Consider the following 19,453-nt stretch of genomic DNA (forward strand, 5'->3'; position numbering starts at 1 on the left):
ATTTGTGCAGGTTATTTCCGAGCGCTCTGAGCTCTTGGTCGCTGATTGGCTTGAAGCAGGATATCATAACACTGATGAACCGTATAAATGCATATGAAGAAGTACTGATCGGCTCAATAAAGAAACAGACAGGTTCTGCTGACAGACCACAGGCGACCCAGAAATAAACAACTGTTCCCTTTACTAGAAACCAAACAGAATTCATTTCATCAGTATTTCGTTGTTGCAGCGATGCATCTTTTCCTTTCTGTGCTGTTGGTCATTATCACAGTCAACAGATTTTACAGATCGTGGCTGACTGTGTCCAATGGGATGTGGTGGGGGTCGTGGGGGTTTAAGGACATGTGTCCGAGTGGAACGTACGCAGCAGGGTTCAGTCTGAAGGTAAGTCGGGCATTGCCTGGATTACAGTATTTATGGGGGTTTCTTAGTGGTTAAACATGTGAACTGGTAACTGAAGGTTCAGTCGCTGTTAGTAATTCATATCCATGTGTCTCCAGTAAACTGCACCTGCTTAAGATTTCTTAAGAACAAGAAGATGAATGTGACTATTGTGTTCGAGTAAAATTTTAAAACACTGCTTGTGTCTCTTTCTCTCTCAAATGCTGGATTGTCATTTTTATTTATTTATTTTTAAGGTGGATAAACCATTCTATGGTGTTCAGAATGATAACAAAGGACTCACTGGGATTCGTCTTCACTGTGTCAGCCGATTGAGAGCCTCGTTGGGCTTATATGATGACTACGCCTCAGTTCAATCAGAAGTTGCAGGGTAATGGTTCAGATTCTGAGTAATAACGTTAAATCAGGTTTATTAAGAATTATTTCATTAAGGGTTGGGAAAAGCTACAAATGAAAGGATTTTCTAGAAAATAATAATAGATTTGATCTATAAAATCTATAAAACTTTTTTTTCACAGCTGGGGTCAGTGGACAGAGATCAAATGGTGTCCTTGCTGTTTCTTGACTGCTTTTCAGCTGAGAGTCGAATCTTTCCAAGGATCTGGAGACGACACGGCCGTGAACAACATCAGGTGAGTATGTGGTGGTAGAAGTCATATTGTTTTTTGTTGTTAAATCTGTTTAATTACCATCACTGAATGTGAGCATAGCTGTGATTGTGCACAGAGACACAGATGATCACATGACTGATATTCAAAACAAGAGCAAAACTGTGTGATGTAGCATTTATACAACAGTTCAATGAAAAATAAATTAAAGAGTTCATGATTTTTTTTATATATATATATATATATATATATATATATATATATATATATATATATATATATATATATATATATATAATGTTAGTGAGTCTAAGAGGCGATGATTAAGAGTTGCATTGATCTGTCTGTGCAAGCAGTCCTGTGTCCTGAAATCCTGAAATGCCTAGTCATTTTGGTTTTTGGACTAACAAAGTTTTAACGACCTAATTCACCCAAAAATGAAAATTCTGTTATCATTTACCCACCCTCAAGAATGTGAGTAACCAAACAGATGTTGCAGTATGGAAATAATAGGCTACTATGAAATTCAATGGCTCCCATCAAATGTTTGTTCACCAACCTTCTTCAGAATATCTTCTTTTGTGCTCAACAGAAGAAAAAGACTCATTCAGGTTTGGAACAACTAGAAGGTTAATTTTTGGGTGCATGGACTTTCCCTTTACATTCTGAAACTTACAACGTGTTTTTATAGTGCAATGACCTCTTGTATTTTAAAAAATTCATGACCACTTTAATATTGAGTAACTTTTATTTTAGACAAAAATTAGCCATATATTTCTTCTCCTCTAATGCCATGTACTCACTACTGAGAGAAACCTTCAAACCCAGACCTGGTAAAACTGGATTGGGTTCCAAGATTAATTACTTAATTACTATTTAATGATATTTACATATGACAAAAAAAAAGCATTTTGTTAGTATTGGTTATTTTAAAATTGGTTACCAAAATATTGTCACATCTGAATTTTCTCCAGATTCGAATGCAGTGGACGGTCTTTGCTACACGGTGATGGCACAAGCTGGGGCGAGTGGGGCGGCTGGAGTCAAACATGTCAAGGAAAAGGGATTTGTGGTATCAAGACACTGATAGAAGAGCCTCAGGGAAACGGAGATGACACCGCTCTCAATGACGTGCGCATGTACTGCTGTGATTAAGGTGATGCAATCGCACAACCTCACATAAAACACCGTTTGTTTGTTTGATTACACAATCAGTGCTGACTTAGCTGGGTTCGGTTTTCTTTCAGGTGTGAAAGGACGACCACAAGAACAGCGAGAAGATCAAATGGATCATATAATTGATTATGAGTCTGATGAACTAACATGAACCATGTCAAGTAATAGATTAATGTGCAGTCAGCTGGTCATGACAGCTTACTAGACATCCTCACACTTATTACTAATAAATGAATAAATATATATGAAATATTGATTAGAGTTTTTATTCTTTCATGTAGATTAGTGATGTTTCCAGTTTCCTGATCAGGCACCAAATATCAGCATTAAAGTTTCTATCTGAAAACACACGTGGAACATAAGCGGCAGGGATAGACTCAGGGTAAGTCAGGCATTGATGGTTCCATGAAGAACCTTTTACATTCATACACTCTTAAAAATAACGGTTCCAGAGGTTGTTTTTATAGCACTGCCATAGAAGAACCATTTTTGGCTCCCCAAAGATCCTTTCATTGAACAGTTTTGAAAAGAAACAGCTTTTTCTTAGTGTGAAGAACATTTTAATGATCTAAAGAACCTTTAGTGGAATGGAAAGGTTCCGAGGATGTTAAAGGTTCTTTACAGAACCATCAGTGCCAACAAAGAACTTTTTATTTATTTATGTTTTAAATGTAAAACAACAAAAGGTTCTTTATAATGGAAAGTTTCTTTAAAAATCTTCTTTAAAATCTTATTTTAATATTAAATTTTAATTATGAAATACTTATTCAAGAACAATGAGTAAGAACAAGATTTTTTTTTTTCCTGAATATGATGGGTTTTTTGAAATAAGGTCTGTGGTGGATAATGATAAAACATTTGAGGAGAAAAGGGTATTATATATATATATATATATATATACAGTACAGACCAAAAGTTTGGAAACATTACTATTTTTAATGTTTTTGAAAGAAGTTTCTTCTGCATTTTCAGCATCATTACTCCAGCCTTCAGTGTCACATGTAACATCCAGTCTATCACATGATCATTTAGAACTCATTCTAATATTCTGATTTATTATGAGTGTTGGAAACAGTTCTGCTGTCTAATATATTTGATGAATAAAAGGTTAAAAAGAACTGCATTTATTCAAAATAAAAAAAAAAATCTAATAATATATATTCTAATAATGTATTTTCTTTACTATCACTTTTTATCAATTTAACACATCCTTGCTGAATAAAAGTATTGATTTTATTTTAAAAAAAGAAAGAAAAAAAATTACTGACCCCAAATTACTGACCAGTAGTGTATATTATTACAAAATATTTATATTTTAAAAAAATAGCTTCTTTTTTTTTTTTTTTTTTTTTTTTAATTTTTTACTTTTTTTAGATTCATCAAAGTATCCTAAAAAAGTATCACATTTTCTGAAAAAATATTAAGCAGCAGAACTGTTTACAACTTTGATAATGAATCATCATATTAGAATGATTTCTAAACGATCATGTGATAATGATCCTAAAAATTCAGCTTTGCATCACAGAAATAAATGATATTTTAAAGCATAATAAATTTAAAAACAATCATTTTAAATTGTAATAATATATCAAAATATTACATTTTTTTTCTGTATTTTTATCAAATAAATGCAGGCTTGATGAGCAGAAGAAACTTCTTTCAGAAACATTAAAAATAGTAATGTTTCCAAACTTTTGGTCTGTACTGTATATATATATATATATATATATATATATATATATATATATATATATATATATATATATATATATAAACTGAAAAATTTATCTCAACACAGTTCACCTGAAATTTCAGAAATCTTTTCATGTAAAACAAAAAATCTCCTTCTTAGATTTAATTACTATATTAAAACAAATTCCATCTTTTACTTAATCTGAATGTCAAATTACTTGCAAGTTATGCATCTGATGTGAACTTTGCTCACTTAGACGACTTTGGGCAATGCTTTTTCATATGAATCTGTAGATTAGACGATGTGACAAAACTTCCACAACATGAAGAGCACTGGTACGCTTCTCTCCACTATGAATTCTCTCATGTTTTCTCAAGGTTGATGAGTGAGTGAACTCTTTCCGCTCTGTGAGCACTTGTAAGGTTTCTCTCCAGTGTGAATCCTCTGATGGTGTTTTTTAAGTGCTAGCTGTAATAAAGTTTTTAAAGCTTGCAGATATGCAAAACTCTTTTCCACAATAAGAACAAACATAAGGCTTCACACCAGCATGATGTTTAAGGTGTCTTCTTAAGTGTGAACCCACAAGAAATGATTTCTCACACTGATCACAGCTGAATGATTTCAGAGCTGATGATCTCTGAGAAAGCTTCTGGATACGAAAGTCTTTCCACACTGAGTGCATGTGAACGGTCTTTCTCCAGTGTCCTTCATTTCTGAAACTCTTTCCATACTCCGAGCAAGTGAAAAAACCCTTTGGTGCCAGTTTTCTGAGCACTTTCATTAAATTCTTTTCAGTCTGTGAAATGATAGCATTTCTGCCTTCATTTGTGGAACTGTGATGTTTCTGAAAATGGTTTGTCTTTCACTTCCATTTCATCTAAAATTAACATTATAAATAAACCCAAAAATAAATTAAATAAGAACAAATGGGAAACAAAAAAGATATAAAAGCGAGTCCCAATTTACAAAGAAAAATGGTTAGTCTACTAGTGTCTAGTTTTAGATGTATTGTTCTATGTCAGTTTTAATCTGAATGTTCCTTGTCAGTCATTAAAGAGAATAAAGGAATACACAACCGGTGTGTATGAATATCTATATCTGCAATAGACTTCAGCTTATTATTTTGCTAAACACAAAACAAGAATCTGAAGCAAGTCATTTAAAAGGTGCTCTAGTTTAATAACCTATAATATTGAGTTAATATTAAAACCACAAACCAAGACATTCTTACCTGCATGTGAAAATGTATCTGATTTCTTCAAGACTTTACATTTTTAGGCTGCGCAACGTTGTGGCATCTTGAAACCCATTGATTTTTATTGTGAGTGACGCCACATTCGTTCTCTTTCATATGCTTTACAATTTAATAGCACGTGTCAGTTTAATAGCTGCTAAACCACCTTTATTACAATTACCTGATACATGTTTGCTAATGACGAGTAGTGAATGATTAAGAGCCGTGCGACCAATCCGAAGTCTAGATGTTATTGTAGATGAACATCTGCAGCACTGCCAAACTATTAGCTATCATAAATTCAAAGAGAAATACATGCAGTTATTCCAAGCATCTACACAAAATACCATTAAATGTTTCTATATGTAGTGATAATGACAATCCATGTGGTGCATTATTTCTTCAAATAAAAGTATCATAAATTCAAAGTGTCACTGTCTGATTTTATAAGTGATCACTATTCAGTCAAACTATTTAATTTAACACACATATGTGTCCCTGGAGCACAAAAGCAGTCTTAAGTCTCTGGGGTATATTTGTAGCAATAGCCAAAAATATACATTGTGTGGGTCAAAATTATTGATTTTTCTTTTATGCCAAAAATCATTAGGATATTAAGTAAAGATCATGTTCCATAAAGATATTTTGTAAATTTCCTACCGTAAATATATCAAAACGTAATTTTTGATTAGTAATATGCATTGCTAAGAATTCATTTGGACAACTTTAAAGATGATTTTCTCAATATTTAGATTTTTTTGCACCCTCAGATTCCAGATTTTCAAATAGTTGTATCTCAGACAAATATTGTCCTCCTAACAAACCCACACATCAATGGAGAGATTATTTATTCAGCTTTCAGATGATGTATAAATCTCAATTTTGAAAAATTGACACTTAAGACTGGTTTTGTGGTCCAGGGTCACATTTATCATTTCATTCAAAAACTGCATTATTTGAACTTTAACTAATGAAGTAACACTATATCCTCGTTTTCTGCACGAGCTCATGCTTGTTTACTTGATCTCCTCTGAACACCTGACCTCACACACACACAATGGAGATTGAGTTCAGTACTGGTTTTACTACTTGTAACCTCACACAAGGTGAATTCCCTCGGCCTGATGTTACATTACATTTCTAAAATTAACTTAGGCTCCCGATGCTTTAGGGCAATGCAGCTCTGGTTGGTTTAAAAAGAAAGAAAAGCAGTTCGACCAGTTCATGAATGTTCTCCAGTCACTTTGTGCGTCACTGCTACATATTTTCTGATATTTCCTGGTCAGATGATCATTGTTGTGATGACTGGATACCAGGTTTGATGCCTCTCCATGGATTTAAATGAACAAATAGAAGTATAGGGATACTAAAAAAGAAATAAATATTTACAGAGCTCTGTCAACTCATACAAGTTTTGAGACGTGGATTTAGGTGAGTGTGAATGCTGTTGAATATATGAAATTTAATTGTATTTCCTCATACAGAGTACAATTTCACACAGTTCTAATTTAAGTTAAAAAAATAAAATTACAAACTATATTACAGAATTCGAGTGAAAAGTTAAAAAAATTACAAACTATATTACTGAATTCGAGTGAAAAGTTAAAGTCCTTGTCACTCTTTCGGTTTGATTTGAGAATGTTTTAAAGATCCTCTTGTTTGCTTTATTAAGCAAGAAAATCTAAATCTTTATGGGAGTTCGAATAATCAATAATGACGAACACACTTTAATTACATCTGAGCAATAAATGGTGATCTGTAAATACATTTTTCAAATTTGTACTCATTTTATGTTTATATTTTGAATGTTTTTTGGGTTGCTTTTCATTATTGGTTGTTATTGTTTAATAAATAACAAATAAAACTAATAAAAAACATAAAAGTGTCAAAAATGTGGTCTTAAACTTTTGGACTTGACTGTATTTCTGTATAAAATGATTACTCTGTTTGTTCAGTCAGAATTACGTGTTTAATTAGCAATATTTGTATATCTCCTGCAGCTCTTGTGCATTCAGTCTCCTCTGAAACTTGAGAAATGACAAGAAAACAAATAGAAATGGCAGCAGAAAATGCAACTGAAAAGAATGAAATGCAGAGAATGAAAGCTGTACTGAGAAATGCAGTCAAACCTGCACAGCAGGAAAAACCAACAAAGAGAGGAACAGAAAATGCCTGTGGATTCAGAGAACATCTAACAGTGTGCAAGACAGACAGCAATAAAGAATTTCCACCAAACTGTAAGAAAACACACACATATCACACATACAGTATATATTTAATGATAATAAGAGTCGAGAGCATTGAAATTCAGGTTCTAAGATTGTTTTAATTTTTTCCTCCAGTCTCTCTTGATCAAGAAAGATTAAGAAAGACCTGCGAGTCAATCTGATGCGACAGAGATATTCAAAGAAGAGGTAAGAAAATCCAACTTGTACTGTACATACAGGAAATAAATCTGTGTAAATCACAATATAAATCCTGACATTGTGTTTTCTTTTTTAGAAAGCTCCAGTTGATCTGAGAGAATGTTCTTCAAATCACTTTGAGTCAATGATTCAGAATGAGACTGGACATTTTTTTTTTTTTTTTTTTTTACATGTAACACATCTGATTATCTACTAAAAGATAAATCATAAACGAGGTTAAGTGTCTTGTTCAAGTGCATAATGAACACTGTTTTTCAGCTGCTAGAACCAAAAGATTTAGGCTAATTAATCTTACTGAAATATTCTTTGTGAAAGCTCATGTAAGTGTCAGTGTCTAAACCTGAACAAGTGTCTATGTTTTAGTCATTCTGCCCATGACAGAATTTATTGCAATACTTCTGTGTTTTTCGTTTTGTTTATTGTTGATGTTGGTTTAGCACTGCAGCAGTGTGCAATAAATGTGTCTGTCACAAAGAAATGTGTAAAACTAAGATGCATGATATTGAATTTTTTATATTTTAAAATGAGCATACGGTGGTTTTGTAACTGTAAAACACAGCTGATTTACATCTCCAGCAGCAAGCTCCAGAATTTGGCCAGTTAATATATATTTAAAAAGTATAATTAAACTTTTGCTTTTGGCTTTCATAAGCTTTGCATTGTATTACCAGGATGTTCTTGCTGGTATATAGAATATTAATCAACCAATGAAAAATACAGGTACTTTAAGAGCTAGTTATTTACAAGTATTGTAATAAAATAAGCAAATATAAGAACATGAAAATAAGACTTGAACAAACTGTTATTTTCACGTTCAACCACTAGATGGCAGAAATTTTTCTTTGTCGGTGTTTGTAATAATTGTTATACTCAGTCCAGTGACAGAGATGGGCAATATAATAAGTAGGCTACATTTTAAGTGCTAGTTGTCAAAGTAATTTACCAGTAAGATATATGAAAAAAGATGCATGCATAAAAAAAGTTTTCTTTTTAAGTCTTCTGCTTCAGGCGCATATTGAATTATTATTATTAGGCTTATTTGTGTACGTATGTGTCAGTAAGTTAATTTTTTATTTTTTTTTAGAACTTTAGTTTTATGTGCAGTTTGGGATTTGAATCACAGATATCACATTCAAATGTCAGATCATAAAATTCACAATTAAATAGGCCTAATGCAATTTAAGATTAAAATATTTTTTTTTTTTTTTATTCATCTAGGCTATTTGGATGTGAAAGTACAAACTGCAATGTCTTATTCTGACATTGGTATATAGGAACACATTTTACCTGCAATATTAATTCATTCGTAAACATAAAAAATAGCCTATGTGTGGGGGATTTTGAAATGTTTCAGATTTCTACACAATTTAGTAGATTTTCTTTATGATTTTAGAATCAGTCAAGCCTCAAAGATGGAGTATAATAAGCAAGCTACACAGATATTTGAAACTTTCCAGGTGTTGCATTCGGGGCACAACATAAGACCCTGAATGTATGATGCTTATCAACTTTTTTTTGGCACACTTGTGAAGTGTCGACGCCTGCTTACTACGCGCCGGGGAACACGTAGACCCAGTACGTAACGAAACACGGGTATGCGGTTACTAAACAGATAGAGATGCAGTTCTGGATCACATTATGGGACGTCCCAAGTTAACTCCTATTTAAGGTTCGTGTAAACATTTTTTCTTTTGTAGTCTAGTGATCCGGATTAAACTGATCACAACAACTCTGGATTCACGGTTTCTGTAGACATTGCTTTATTTCATCGCTGTGGATCTTAAAGCGAATAATAAGGTGCTTATTTTAAAGTTGTATTGTATTTAAACGCTTTGTAAAACTGTGCCCTGATCCGCTGAAAACAATACATTAATGCCCCGCAGTTTATTTGTTCTCGAAAACACAGAAACGAAAGAAGTAGAGGAGAGAGATGAAGAGGAGGAGGGAGGAAGATTCACAAGCCAGTGGATCAAAACCAGCAAATGTGGAGAAACTTGTTAAACGGAACAGTATGAGTAATCCGAAAACAGACTGTGAGTATTTAATAGCTCTGATGAATCCTTGACGAATAGAGATTAAAACTTGAATAGAAATCCAAACAGTGCATAATCCTTCACTTTTTAGTTGCTTGCGATTTTTTTGTGTATCATTAGAGTAACTTGAAGTTATAAACAGAGAGCAGCAGGGACGTGGGAACTATATTGTGAGAGGGGGGGCGGGATTCTTTGGGGGTTGGGGGGGGGGGGTGTTAGTGTAGGCCTATAGTAGGCTGTGTTATGTATCCTGATTGACTTTATGATTAGTTAAATCTGTTTTGCACATGCATCGCCACAGAGTTAACCATTTCAGACAGTACAGGACAGCCTCTGTCTCGTTCACTTTTTCGCACAGCTCAGTGTGGCCCAGGCACGGCGCCAGGATACCAGTTTTGGATGGGCCAGACCAATCGTGGGTGGGCCTTAAATTAAAAATGTTAAATTACAAAAAAAAAACAAAAAAAAAAACCTTTATCCAATCACTGCTTAACCTAATAAATAGCCTGTTATAGGTATATAACAGGCTACTATAACAGGCTATTTATTACTGTTATATTATCTGTGCGTATACATAATATAGATTTTAATAGCTTGATGCTCTTTAAATATTTTGTTGCATTGTTAAAAGTTTCGATGCATAGGACAGACCTATCCACGATCGCTCTCCAAGGTTCTGACCAAAGAAGAGCGCTTTGGAATCTCCATTACGCATGAAACGCATCATACCTGGGCTGCGTTTCCCGATAACATTGTCTCTTAGCGCGCTACGAAGACTCTTCAGGTATAACTTAACTAAAGGTATACTACCACTAAAGGTATACCATTGCTAGGCGTCTTCAGGGGTATCATCCACTCGCGAGGCATAGGCGCTGAAAGGCAGAGGCGCTGGCGCGAGTGAGAGCGAGTGAGTGTGTGTAAGTTAAACATGATTTTGACGACTTCATTAAGTTTTGTTTTATAGAAAACTCTTTTTAAAAGATATTCGTTTTGTATAAATTGTATCTTAATTTTGATCAATGTTTTATCAATCAATTGCCCATATTTAATAAATAAGAAGCAAATATATAGCAGACAATGTAATAACCGTAGTGTAATTGACAGAATTACTAAAAAATATTTTGCTACCTAAAAGTTAAAGATTTTTTGTGTCACGCATGCATGCATGTCTATTTCCCTCATATTAAATATAAAACGCATGTGGACTGATATTTTTCCAATGTCTGGACTCCTTTATTAATAGAGTAGGCCTATATAAAACAGACGTTTCAATATATTGGTATCAAATGCATTTTCTGAGAATTTATATTTCAAGTTTTTACTGCAAATGTCGAAATGCGCGCTCTTTGGTCCATCAGTGCTTGAATCACTGATCACATTAGAATAAAATATCTCATAATAAAATACAAAATCGACTGATTTATGAATGTATATGCATAGTTCTCATCAGTCGGAAATACAGATAAACGCTTTCATTTGTTGTATTTTTGATCCTGAAAGAAAACAGAACAACAAAAGAGCGAATCATATGCCTACATGGAGTCTGTACTTGTTATGCTTCTTACGCGGACTTTTGGGACTCAGTTTTGAACTGGTGTCAAGGCGCAATGAATGAAATGCACAAATGGTAATTAAATAGTACCCCTGAAATGAACGAAAGAATGATGATCTGCTTTTATGTATTTTTTCCTTTTTTATTCAGAATATTCACAAATGTGTTAGCTATGGCATGAAATATCTGATATTCCGATTGTCAAATACATGCAAGTGGAAGTGTATTGTTGTTGAAACACCTTTATAACGATCGCGTTAGTTGAGCTGTATGCGCGATATAATTTTATGACACAAAATTTTGAAATGTAGGCTTAAATCAAAACCCACATTTTAATTCAGATTCTGTATATATATATATATATATATTCCGTATATATATATATATATATATATATATATATATATATATATATATATATATGGAAAACAAAAAACAACGAAAAAAAAACAGCTGGCTGACCCCTAGAGGGGTGGGGTGGGGAAGAGAGGGGGGGCGGCCGACCTCCCCGCCCCCCCTGTTCCAACGTCTATGGAGAGCAGCTAACTTTTTCTTACTCTCCTTTGTTATCATCCTCTTCATGCACCTCTTCTAACGTGCAATAATTCATCCAGCACATAAAAACTATATGAGGATAATTATAAGCAGTATTATTTTGCATCTTCAGTCTCTCATGATGCAGCAAAGCCTGAGAGTCATTCTGATGTATCTCAATCAAAGACGAGGTGAGTGATTCACTACAGAGACAGACTCAAGACTAAGATGAAGTTTTAAATATTTTAAGATACTTTTCGTTAATGCTGCTAAGAGTTCAGCTGATTCAGCTTTATTTTCTCTTTTGGTGTATTAAAGTGTCCTGGAGAATCTCCAGCAGATCATCTGAACACCAACAAGACAAACCTCTATGAAACTCTCACGTTTCTTCAAATGGAGCTGCAATAGTTAATTGTTTCCAGGCTTGGCTCCACCCAATCAGGAGCTTGGTCCACACCCTTGTCCCACACCAAATAACAACCAGCTGTTGTTCAATTGTTGTTCAATGTTCAATTCAGCTCCAGGTTTTGAGGGAGATGTAGCTCTTTGGCAGCTTGGTAGGAAAATCCCACTTGTTTTTCAGAAAGTAGAGAGAATGTAAGTCTGCTCAGGCCCGTAATATAACTGCATATTTGGCAAGAATTCACTTGTTATAAATATATTTAGCTATAGCTTGATACAGATGGATCTCTCAAATCAGAAGGTTATAATGACGGCAATAGCCGAGCGGGAAGTTATAGTCCTCAAAGAATTTGTCTGTCTCTTTTAATTAATATTTTCGGGTTAAAGCGGGATTTAAACAGATACAGCATATTCACACGCAATCGCTTTCGCAATAATGCATTCAAACAAATGTAATCTTACAGTGCTACTTCATCTGTATCTGATTTTGAATGAGCAGAAATCTGTAAGAAATGCATCGATCTGTAGATAAAATAAACTGACGAAAATGTACTTCATCGCAAACAAAATTTGCACAGCAGAAAGCAGCAATTATACCTTTTAATGGTGACAATGTTATTAGTTTGGCATGTGGTAGGAAAAAAAGTTTGCACAAAATAGCCTAAGCCACTTGGAAACTCTCCTGTGATTTTTTTATTTATTTTATTTTTATATAGGCTACGTTATGAACATAACATTTCAAACATACTGAAATACTTTATCCAAGGAGCGAAGGCGGAGCGGTGTTTCTGGTATCAGTGAGCGCGGAGTGGAGGGATTATTAAATTCTCGGAGCGCGGAGGGAAATTGTTGCCACTCCACTCCGCTCACATATGGTCTAGACTAGTGCGCATACGTATTTATAGTGCATTCTTTCACTGGAAATTTAAAATTATCACATTTTTCAAGATATGGGGCAGAACATTTTTAGATCTATATAATTTATGTAATTCCATATAGTTACTATCACACGAAGAGTGACGTTTTTCTCCAAAAGTCAGCACAATTACAAATGTGATATTGATTTTATACAACAGTTCAATAAACAAGAAGTTAATATCAAGAGATTTACGTTTTAGACCACATATTCCCTGTTTTTGCTCTATTTCTATAAACATCATTCCAAACACAGCCACTGTTTTGCGTCTCTGAGCAACATGATAGGGTTTCGTTCCTGAATGAATCAATCGTTTAAATGATTCGGTTCAATCGCAATGACTCACTTATTAACAGTGAATCGCTGCCACCCACTGGCGGTTTTAATTTCACATTTAAGGTACCTTTTCATTTTTAAAATAATTTATTCATTTGTAACTGCAGGTTAAAGTATTCCAGGTCCCTCAGAGCTGCATTAAACAGTGTGTACAAACATCTAAATGGCATTTCAGATGCAGCTTCTGTTTTCTCTGCATTGCAAAGATCAATTCCGTTGATACTGATTGCATTTGCTTTGTAACAGCCCGAATGCAATTATTTGACCTAAAAGACTTTTAGAAAAAATGGCGTAAAAGGTAAAAATAAAAAATTCAGGAGTCAGCTGTCAACACAATTAGAAATAAGATATCAGCACAATAACACACGCAGCAAAATATTGTCTAATTTTTTTTGTCAATATTACAAACCCTTATTTTTATTTATTTTTTTGATGTGCCACCCCAAGATTTACTGTGGCCTCATCTGGCCACCCCTATTAAAATTTTCTGGGGGCACCACTGGTCTTACTGTAAGGGAATTTTCTGTATTGATTTTTTTACAGGTGTATTTGAATTTTTGCACTTCATTGCATTGTGTTTTAGTGTTGTCCTTAAAATTAATGAGTAATGTCCTGGCAGAAAAAAAAAAAAAAAAAAAAAAAAAAAAAAATATATATATATATATATATATATATATATATATATATATATATATATATATATATATATATATATATATATATATATTTATATATATTTTTTTTTACAGTACTTGCTGTTTTCTGTGTACACACAGGGAGCCCATTGCAGACATTACTGAACTGAATTCAGTTACAATAAAATGTCTTAAAGAATAGTTGGAAGAAAAAACAGCTTTATAAAGCTGCTGCTGTCTTGTGTCATTAATGTGAATTTAAAAAAAAACTAATAAGGATTAAGCTATATTTAATTTATACATGATAGTATTTTGTATCTAAATACTACTGCCAAACTTAATTTTTTTGCTGTCTCATTTGTATCCTTGTTCAGTTCTATTTTTTGTGTGCTATTGCTTGTAATGTGTTCATTTGTTCTTATTTTTTTTTTTTGCTGTCTGTTTACTTGTCTTTTTTTTGTATTATTATTGTGAGTTTTTTATTTTGTTTTTTTGCCCACCATGAATGTTCATTGGTCCCACCTTACATCTCAAAGCTGGAGCTGACTATATTCAAATGTATATGTAAATATTGTGTATGTACATTCTACTTTATAACTTTATATAGGGGCAGCTGTGGGGCAGCTGTGGCCTAATGGTTAGAGAGCCGGACTAGTTACCAGAAGGTTGCAGGTTCGAGTCCCGGTGCTGGCAGGAGTTGTAGGTGGGAGGGAGTGAATGAACAGCGCTCTCTTCCATCCTCAATACCCATGACTGAAGTGCCCTTGAGCAAGGCACTGAACCCCCAGTTGCTCCCCGGGGCCGGATATATAGCTGTTCACGGTGTGTTCACTTCTCACTGCTGTGTGTGTGCACTTGGATGGGTTAAATGCAGAGCACCAATTCCGAGTATGGGTTACCATACTTGACAAATGTTACGACTTTCACTTTTTTCACTTTCACTTTTTATATCTGCTGTACTGTAAATTGATGTGTAACTTGATTATGAAGAATCAAATGGCTGACAAATGCTCTTCGTTATTAATTGTAGGTCACATGACTAAAGGCAGAATGTTTTTCCTGCTGTTGTTGATAACAAACACACATCGTGTGTAACTCATCTAGTGTAGGCCTGTGTTTCCACACTTTATTGTAAACCTGATTTTTAAATGTAGAGAAGTATGTGTCACAGAGAGAGTCTTTACTATAAAACATTCTGACGACAGCTATAAATAAATAGCTTATTATGAAAATGTGTTATTTCTCACTTATTACGAAATCTCTGATAATTCTACAGCTGATCATATCTTTATTAAATGATCATTATTTATCATCAGTACAGAACCAAATTATTTACAGTATTCATCAAATCACAGAGTGAGGCTGAGGACAAAATGAGCCACTGAAAGTCTATCTATTCAAAAAGCAAAAATAAATATTATCATATTTCCTCACCCTCATGTCCTCATGGTTCCAGTATTGCTTTGGCACACATAACTAAATGCCTCAATGTTTAAATGGTATCATATTTACATTTTTTCCCAATGAATAATATACTTAATGGATGCAGCCTGATAAAACACAGATTTAGATCAGTTTTTAGAGCGAGTTGAAAAGGCTGAAAAAGGTGGTTTGGATAGCTAACCACAAAACTCATGCATATTAATTCCAGGCTTGGAGATCCACAAATTCAAGAGCAAACGAAGATGTCAAGAATCAAAGCAAACATAGTCTACAATTCATTTTTTTTTATTATTTATTTATTTTTTTTACCATATTTAACATGTCAATGAAAGAAAAAAACAAAAACATGTAAATTAAAGGATTAGTTCACTTCCAGAATGAAAATTGTGTCATTTACTGACCCTCCACTTGTTCCAAACCTGTATCAGTTTCTTTCTTCTGTTGAACAGAAAATAATATATTAAGAAAAATCTGAAAAATTGATGAGCACCATTGACTTCCATAGTATTTTTTTTCCTATGTGGAAGTCAATGGTGCTCATCAGCTGTTCGAACACCAACATTTTTCAAAATATTTTCTTTTCTGTTAAACAGAAGAGCTCCAGGTCTTTCTTTAACAGCAGAATGGCTCAAAAATGATTAAAAAACATTATTTCATCCACTTCTATAACTCATTCATATCTTCTGCATCCATTCTCCTCTCACTCTACAAATAGAAAGAAGACAAACAGAAATGGCAGCAGAAAATGCAGCTGAAAAGAATGAAATGCAGAGAATGAAAGCTGTACTGAGAAATGAAGTCAAATTTACACAGCAGGAAAAACCAACAAAGAAAAGAACAGAAAATGCCTGTGGATTCAGAGAACATCTAACAGTGTGCAAGACAGACAGCAATAAAGAATTTCCACCAAACTGTACGAAAACACACATATCACACATATATATTTAATGATAATAAGAGTCGAGAGCATTGAAATTCAGGTTCTAAGCTTGTTTTAATTTTTTCTTCCAGACTCTCTTGATCAAGAAAGATTAAGAAAGATGTGCATGTCATTGTGATGCGACAGAGATATTCAAAGAAGAGGTAAGAAAATCCAACTCGTACTGTACATACAGGAAATAAATCTGTGTAAATCACAATATAAATCCTGACATTGTGTTTTCTTTTTTAGAAAGCTGCAGTTGATCTAACTGAGAGAATGTTCTTCAAATCACTTTGAGTCAATGATTCAGAATGAGACTGGACTTTTATTTTTTTTTTTTTTTACATGTAACACATCTGATTATTTACTAAAAGATAAATCATAAATGAGGTTAAGTGTCTTGTTCAAGTGCATAATGATCACTGTTTTTCAGCTGCTAGAACCAAAAGATATTCTTTGTGTCATGTAAGTGTCAGTGTCTAAACCTGAACAAGTGTCTATGTTTTAGAATTTATTGCAATACTTCTGTGTTTTTTGTTTTGTTTATTATTGATGTTGGTTTTGCACTGCAGCAGTGTGCAATAAATGTGTCTGTCACAAAGAAATGCGTAAAACTAAGATGCATGATATTGAATTTTTTATATTTTAAAATGAGCATACGGTGGTTTTGTAACTGTAAAACACAGCTGATTTACATCTCCAGCAGCAAGCTCCAGAATTTGACCAGCTAATATATATTTGAACTTTAGCTATACTTTCGTAAGCTTTGCATTGTATTATCAGGATGTTCTTGCTGGTCTATAGAATATTAAACAACTGATGAAAAATACAGGTACTTTAGGTGCTAGTTATTCACAAGTATTAAGCAAAATAAGCAAAGATAAGAACATGAAAATAAGACTTGAACAAACTGTTATTTTCACGTTCAACCACTAGATGGCAGAATTTAATTTCAGAGCACACTCATGTCAGTTTTATGGAACGTACAACATTCTCAGAAATAGTCTATAAACCTCAGTAGATTTTTCTTTGTCAGTGTTTGTAATAATTGTTATACTCAGTCCAGTGACAGAGATGGGCTATACAATAAGTAGGCTACACAAATATTTTAAATGTTCTATATGGGGCACAACCTAAGATGATACAACTTGACAAAAACAAAAACAAAACCACTTGACTTGCAGGACGGGTTGCCAGTTTGCAGAAAACACAGCATGCTGCAGCCAGGGAATATTATGATGTCAAGGCTATTTACTGATGTTTAATCAAACATGAACTTCCCAAAAACAAGATGATAACCTACCTAGGCTATGCTAATTAACGAGTCAGCCAGGGCCCCTCCCACCCCAGGTTCAGTTTGTCCCCCCTCCACCTCCAAAATGCAATCAGTTTTAACAAATTAATTTACACATATTTGACAATCAGGAAAGGCTGTATCATATAGTTCATGATGTAGGCTAGTTAACAAGTTTGTGGATATTTCGAATAAAAAAGGAAAATCTAAATAAAAGTCATACATCCGTCATACAGCGCTATTGTGCCTGCATGATGCATCGCTATAGAAATAATAAGATTATTATCAGGTATAAATGATTTAAATATTTAATACTGCTTTTTTTCATGTACTCTTGGGGGCCCCTGGTGGCCACAGGGGGCCCTAAGCAGCCGCTTAGTTGGCTTATGCCTTGCGCCGGCTCTGAGATTCCCCCATAATCAGGATTATCATCTGCCTTAAACACATTCTCCTCTATGCCACTTTCACTGTCAAAAACCTGTGACAAAATCTCATTGACAGAGATTCTCCTTGTTTAGAGGCCATTTTCAACTGAGAGAGAAAGCGTAAAGAGAGAGCTCACAGAGCAGAAAGAGAAATGCTTCAGAAGGCCTCTGTGCAAGCTTTTATATGTTTGCTCCTCCCCTATAAACCACAAGAATTATTTTTCCTCTCCCTCATGCACGAGAAATATCCAAGTTCTCGCAAGAATAAGGGTTTCCCCCCCCCATGGCACGAGAAATATCCAAGTTCTCGCAAGAATTATGTTTTCTCCCCCCCATGGCACGAGAAATATCAAAGTTCTCGTGAGAATTAGGATTCCTCCTCACCCATGTCATGTGAACTATCAGTGGTTCTCGCAATACTACAGGTATGGTTAGGTTAGGTTAAATCCCTAAAACAGAGGGAAGTTTTTTGAATATTATCCTGAATATATAAAATTATAGTGAATATTATAAAATTATAGCATGTTATAATGACCTCAATGTCACCCAAAACAAATGTGTGAAAAATTTGGATATAAAGAGCCTGGGGTCAAATTGACCCCAAGGAACACCGATGCTGCAAAATGTGTAGAGGACATTGAAAAAAATATCACTATGATTATTTTATGTTTACGGAGTTGTCCCCATTAAATTAGGAAAAGTCATTCAACATGAAGCAAAAAAAAAGAAAAAATGTCAATCATGGGTCTCACTTTATATTAAGTGGCCTTAACTACTAGCCACTTAGTACTGTAAGACTTTGAATGTTAAAGGTTAAACACCTGACCACTCTTGAGGGTTTGCTACTGTTACAATTTAAAATCGAAGAAGGGTAAAAACATAACAGGCAGACATTAGTATGATGTAAGCAACACAGCTACAACAAGTAAATTGGATAATTGGTGTGTGAATAATCAAGCATTGGACGTCGCACTGAGGAACCCCCATGAAAAATTCTGCCCCATAAAGGCTTGGGCCGGCCCTGAGAAGGTTATAAAACAATAATGTATTTTAAACCGGGGAGTTAGTTTTGAGTTTTGACACTTGCAGTATGTTTTTAATGTAAGCAAGGGTAACCTCATAGATATATGTGTAAATCAAGAGCACTTTGCAAAGAGACATGCAAAGAAAGAGAGAGAGAGAGAGAGAGAAAAGCCACACAAAAATGAGAAAAATTCCCCTGAAGCAAACAAATCTGGATACTGCACTGGAATAGACCTGCCTGTCCTACACTGAATGAAGTCCATATCACCTGCTCGAACATGTTCCTCCCTGGGAGAAGAATGCTAAACAGACAAAATGTTTCTGTGTTATATGGGAAAGTATTTAGAAATGTTAATCACACCCAATATCCATAAAAACAAACGTGTGTGTGTGTGTGTG

At 34.1% G+C, this 19,453-nt stretch overlaps 1 protein-coding gene and 2 long non-coding RNA genes across 4 annotated transcripts; all 3 read left to right on the plus strand.

Moving 5' to 3' along the window:
• The first annotated feature begins 231 nt into the window (after nt 1-231).
• On the plus strand, nt 232-2,430 carry LOC122134716 (vitelline membrane outer layer protein 1 homolog). The gene is made up of 5 exons (XM_042711351.1): nt 232-384; nt 639-772; nt 921-1,034; nt 1,985-2,166; nt 2,258-2,430. The coding sequence occupies exons 1-4, from the start codon at nt 232-234 to the stop codon at nt 2,163-2,165; spliced, it is 582 nt and encodes a 193-aa protein (XP_042567285.1). The 3' UTR covers nt 2,166; nt 2,258-2,430.
• A 3,956-nt stretch (nt 2,431-6,386) lies between these two features.
• LOC109076486 lies at nt 6,387-16,913 on the plus strand. Of its 2 annotated transcripts, none has more exons than XR_002015414.2 (4): nt 6,387-6,544; nt 7,114-7,350; nt 7,456-7,527; nt 16,562-16,913. It is a non-coding gene; the product is annotated as an uncharacterized LOC109076486 (long non-coding RNA). The 2 variants fall into 2 exon arrangements; XR_006162883.1 differs by lacking the exon at nt 16,562-16,913 and adding an exon at nt 7,616-8,030.
• On the plus strand, nt 9,202-12,544 carry LOC109076487. Its single transcript, XR_002015417.2, has 4 exons — nt 9,202-9,336; nt 9,446-9,572; nt 11,792-11,849; nt 11,977-12,544. It is a non-coding gene; the product is annotated as an uncharacterized LOC109076487 (long non-coding RNA).
• Nucleotides 16,914-19,453: the final 2,540 nt, after the last annotated feature.

Source organism: Cyprinus carpio, chromosome A21, assembly GCF_018340385.1.
Source record: "Cyprinus carpio isolate SPL01 chromosome A21, ASM1834038v1, whole genome shotgun sequence".
Lineage (NCBI taxonomy): Eukaryota > Metazoa > Chordata > Actinopteri > Cypriniformes > Cyprinidae > Cyprinus > Cyprinus carpio.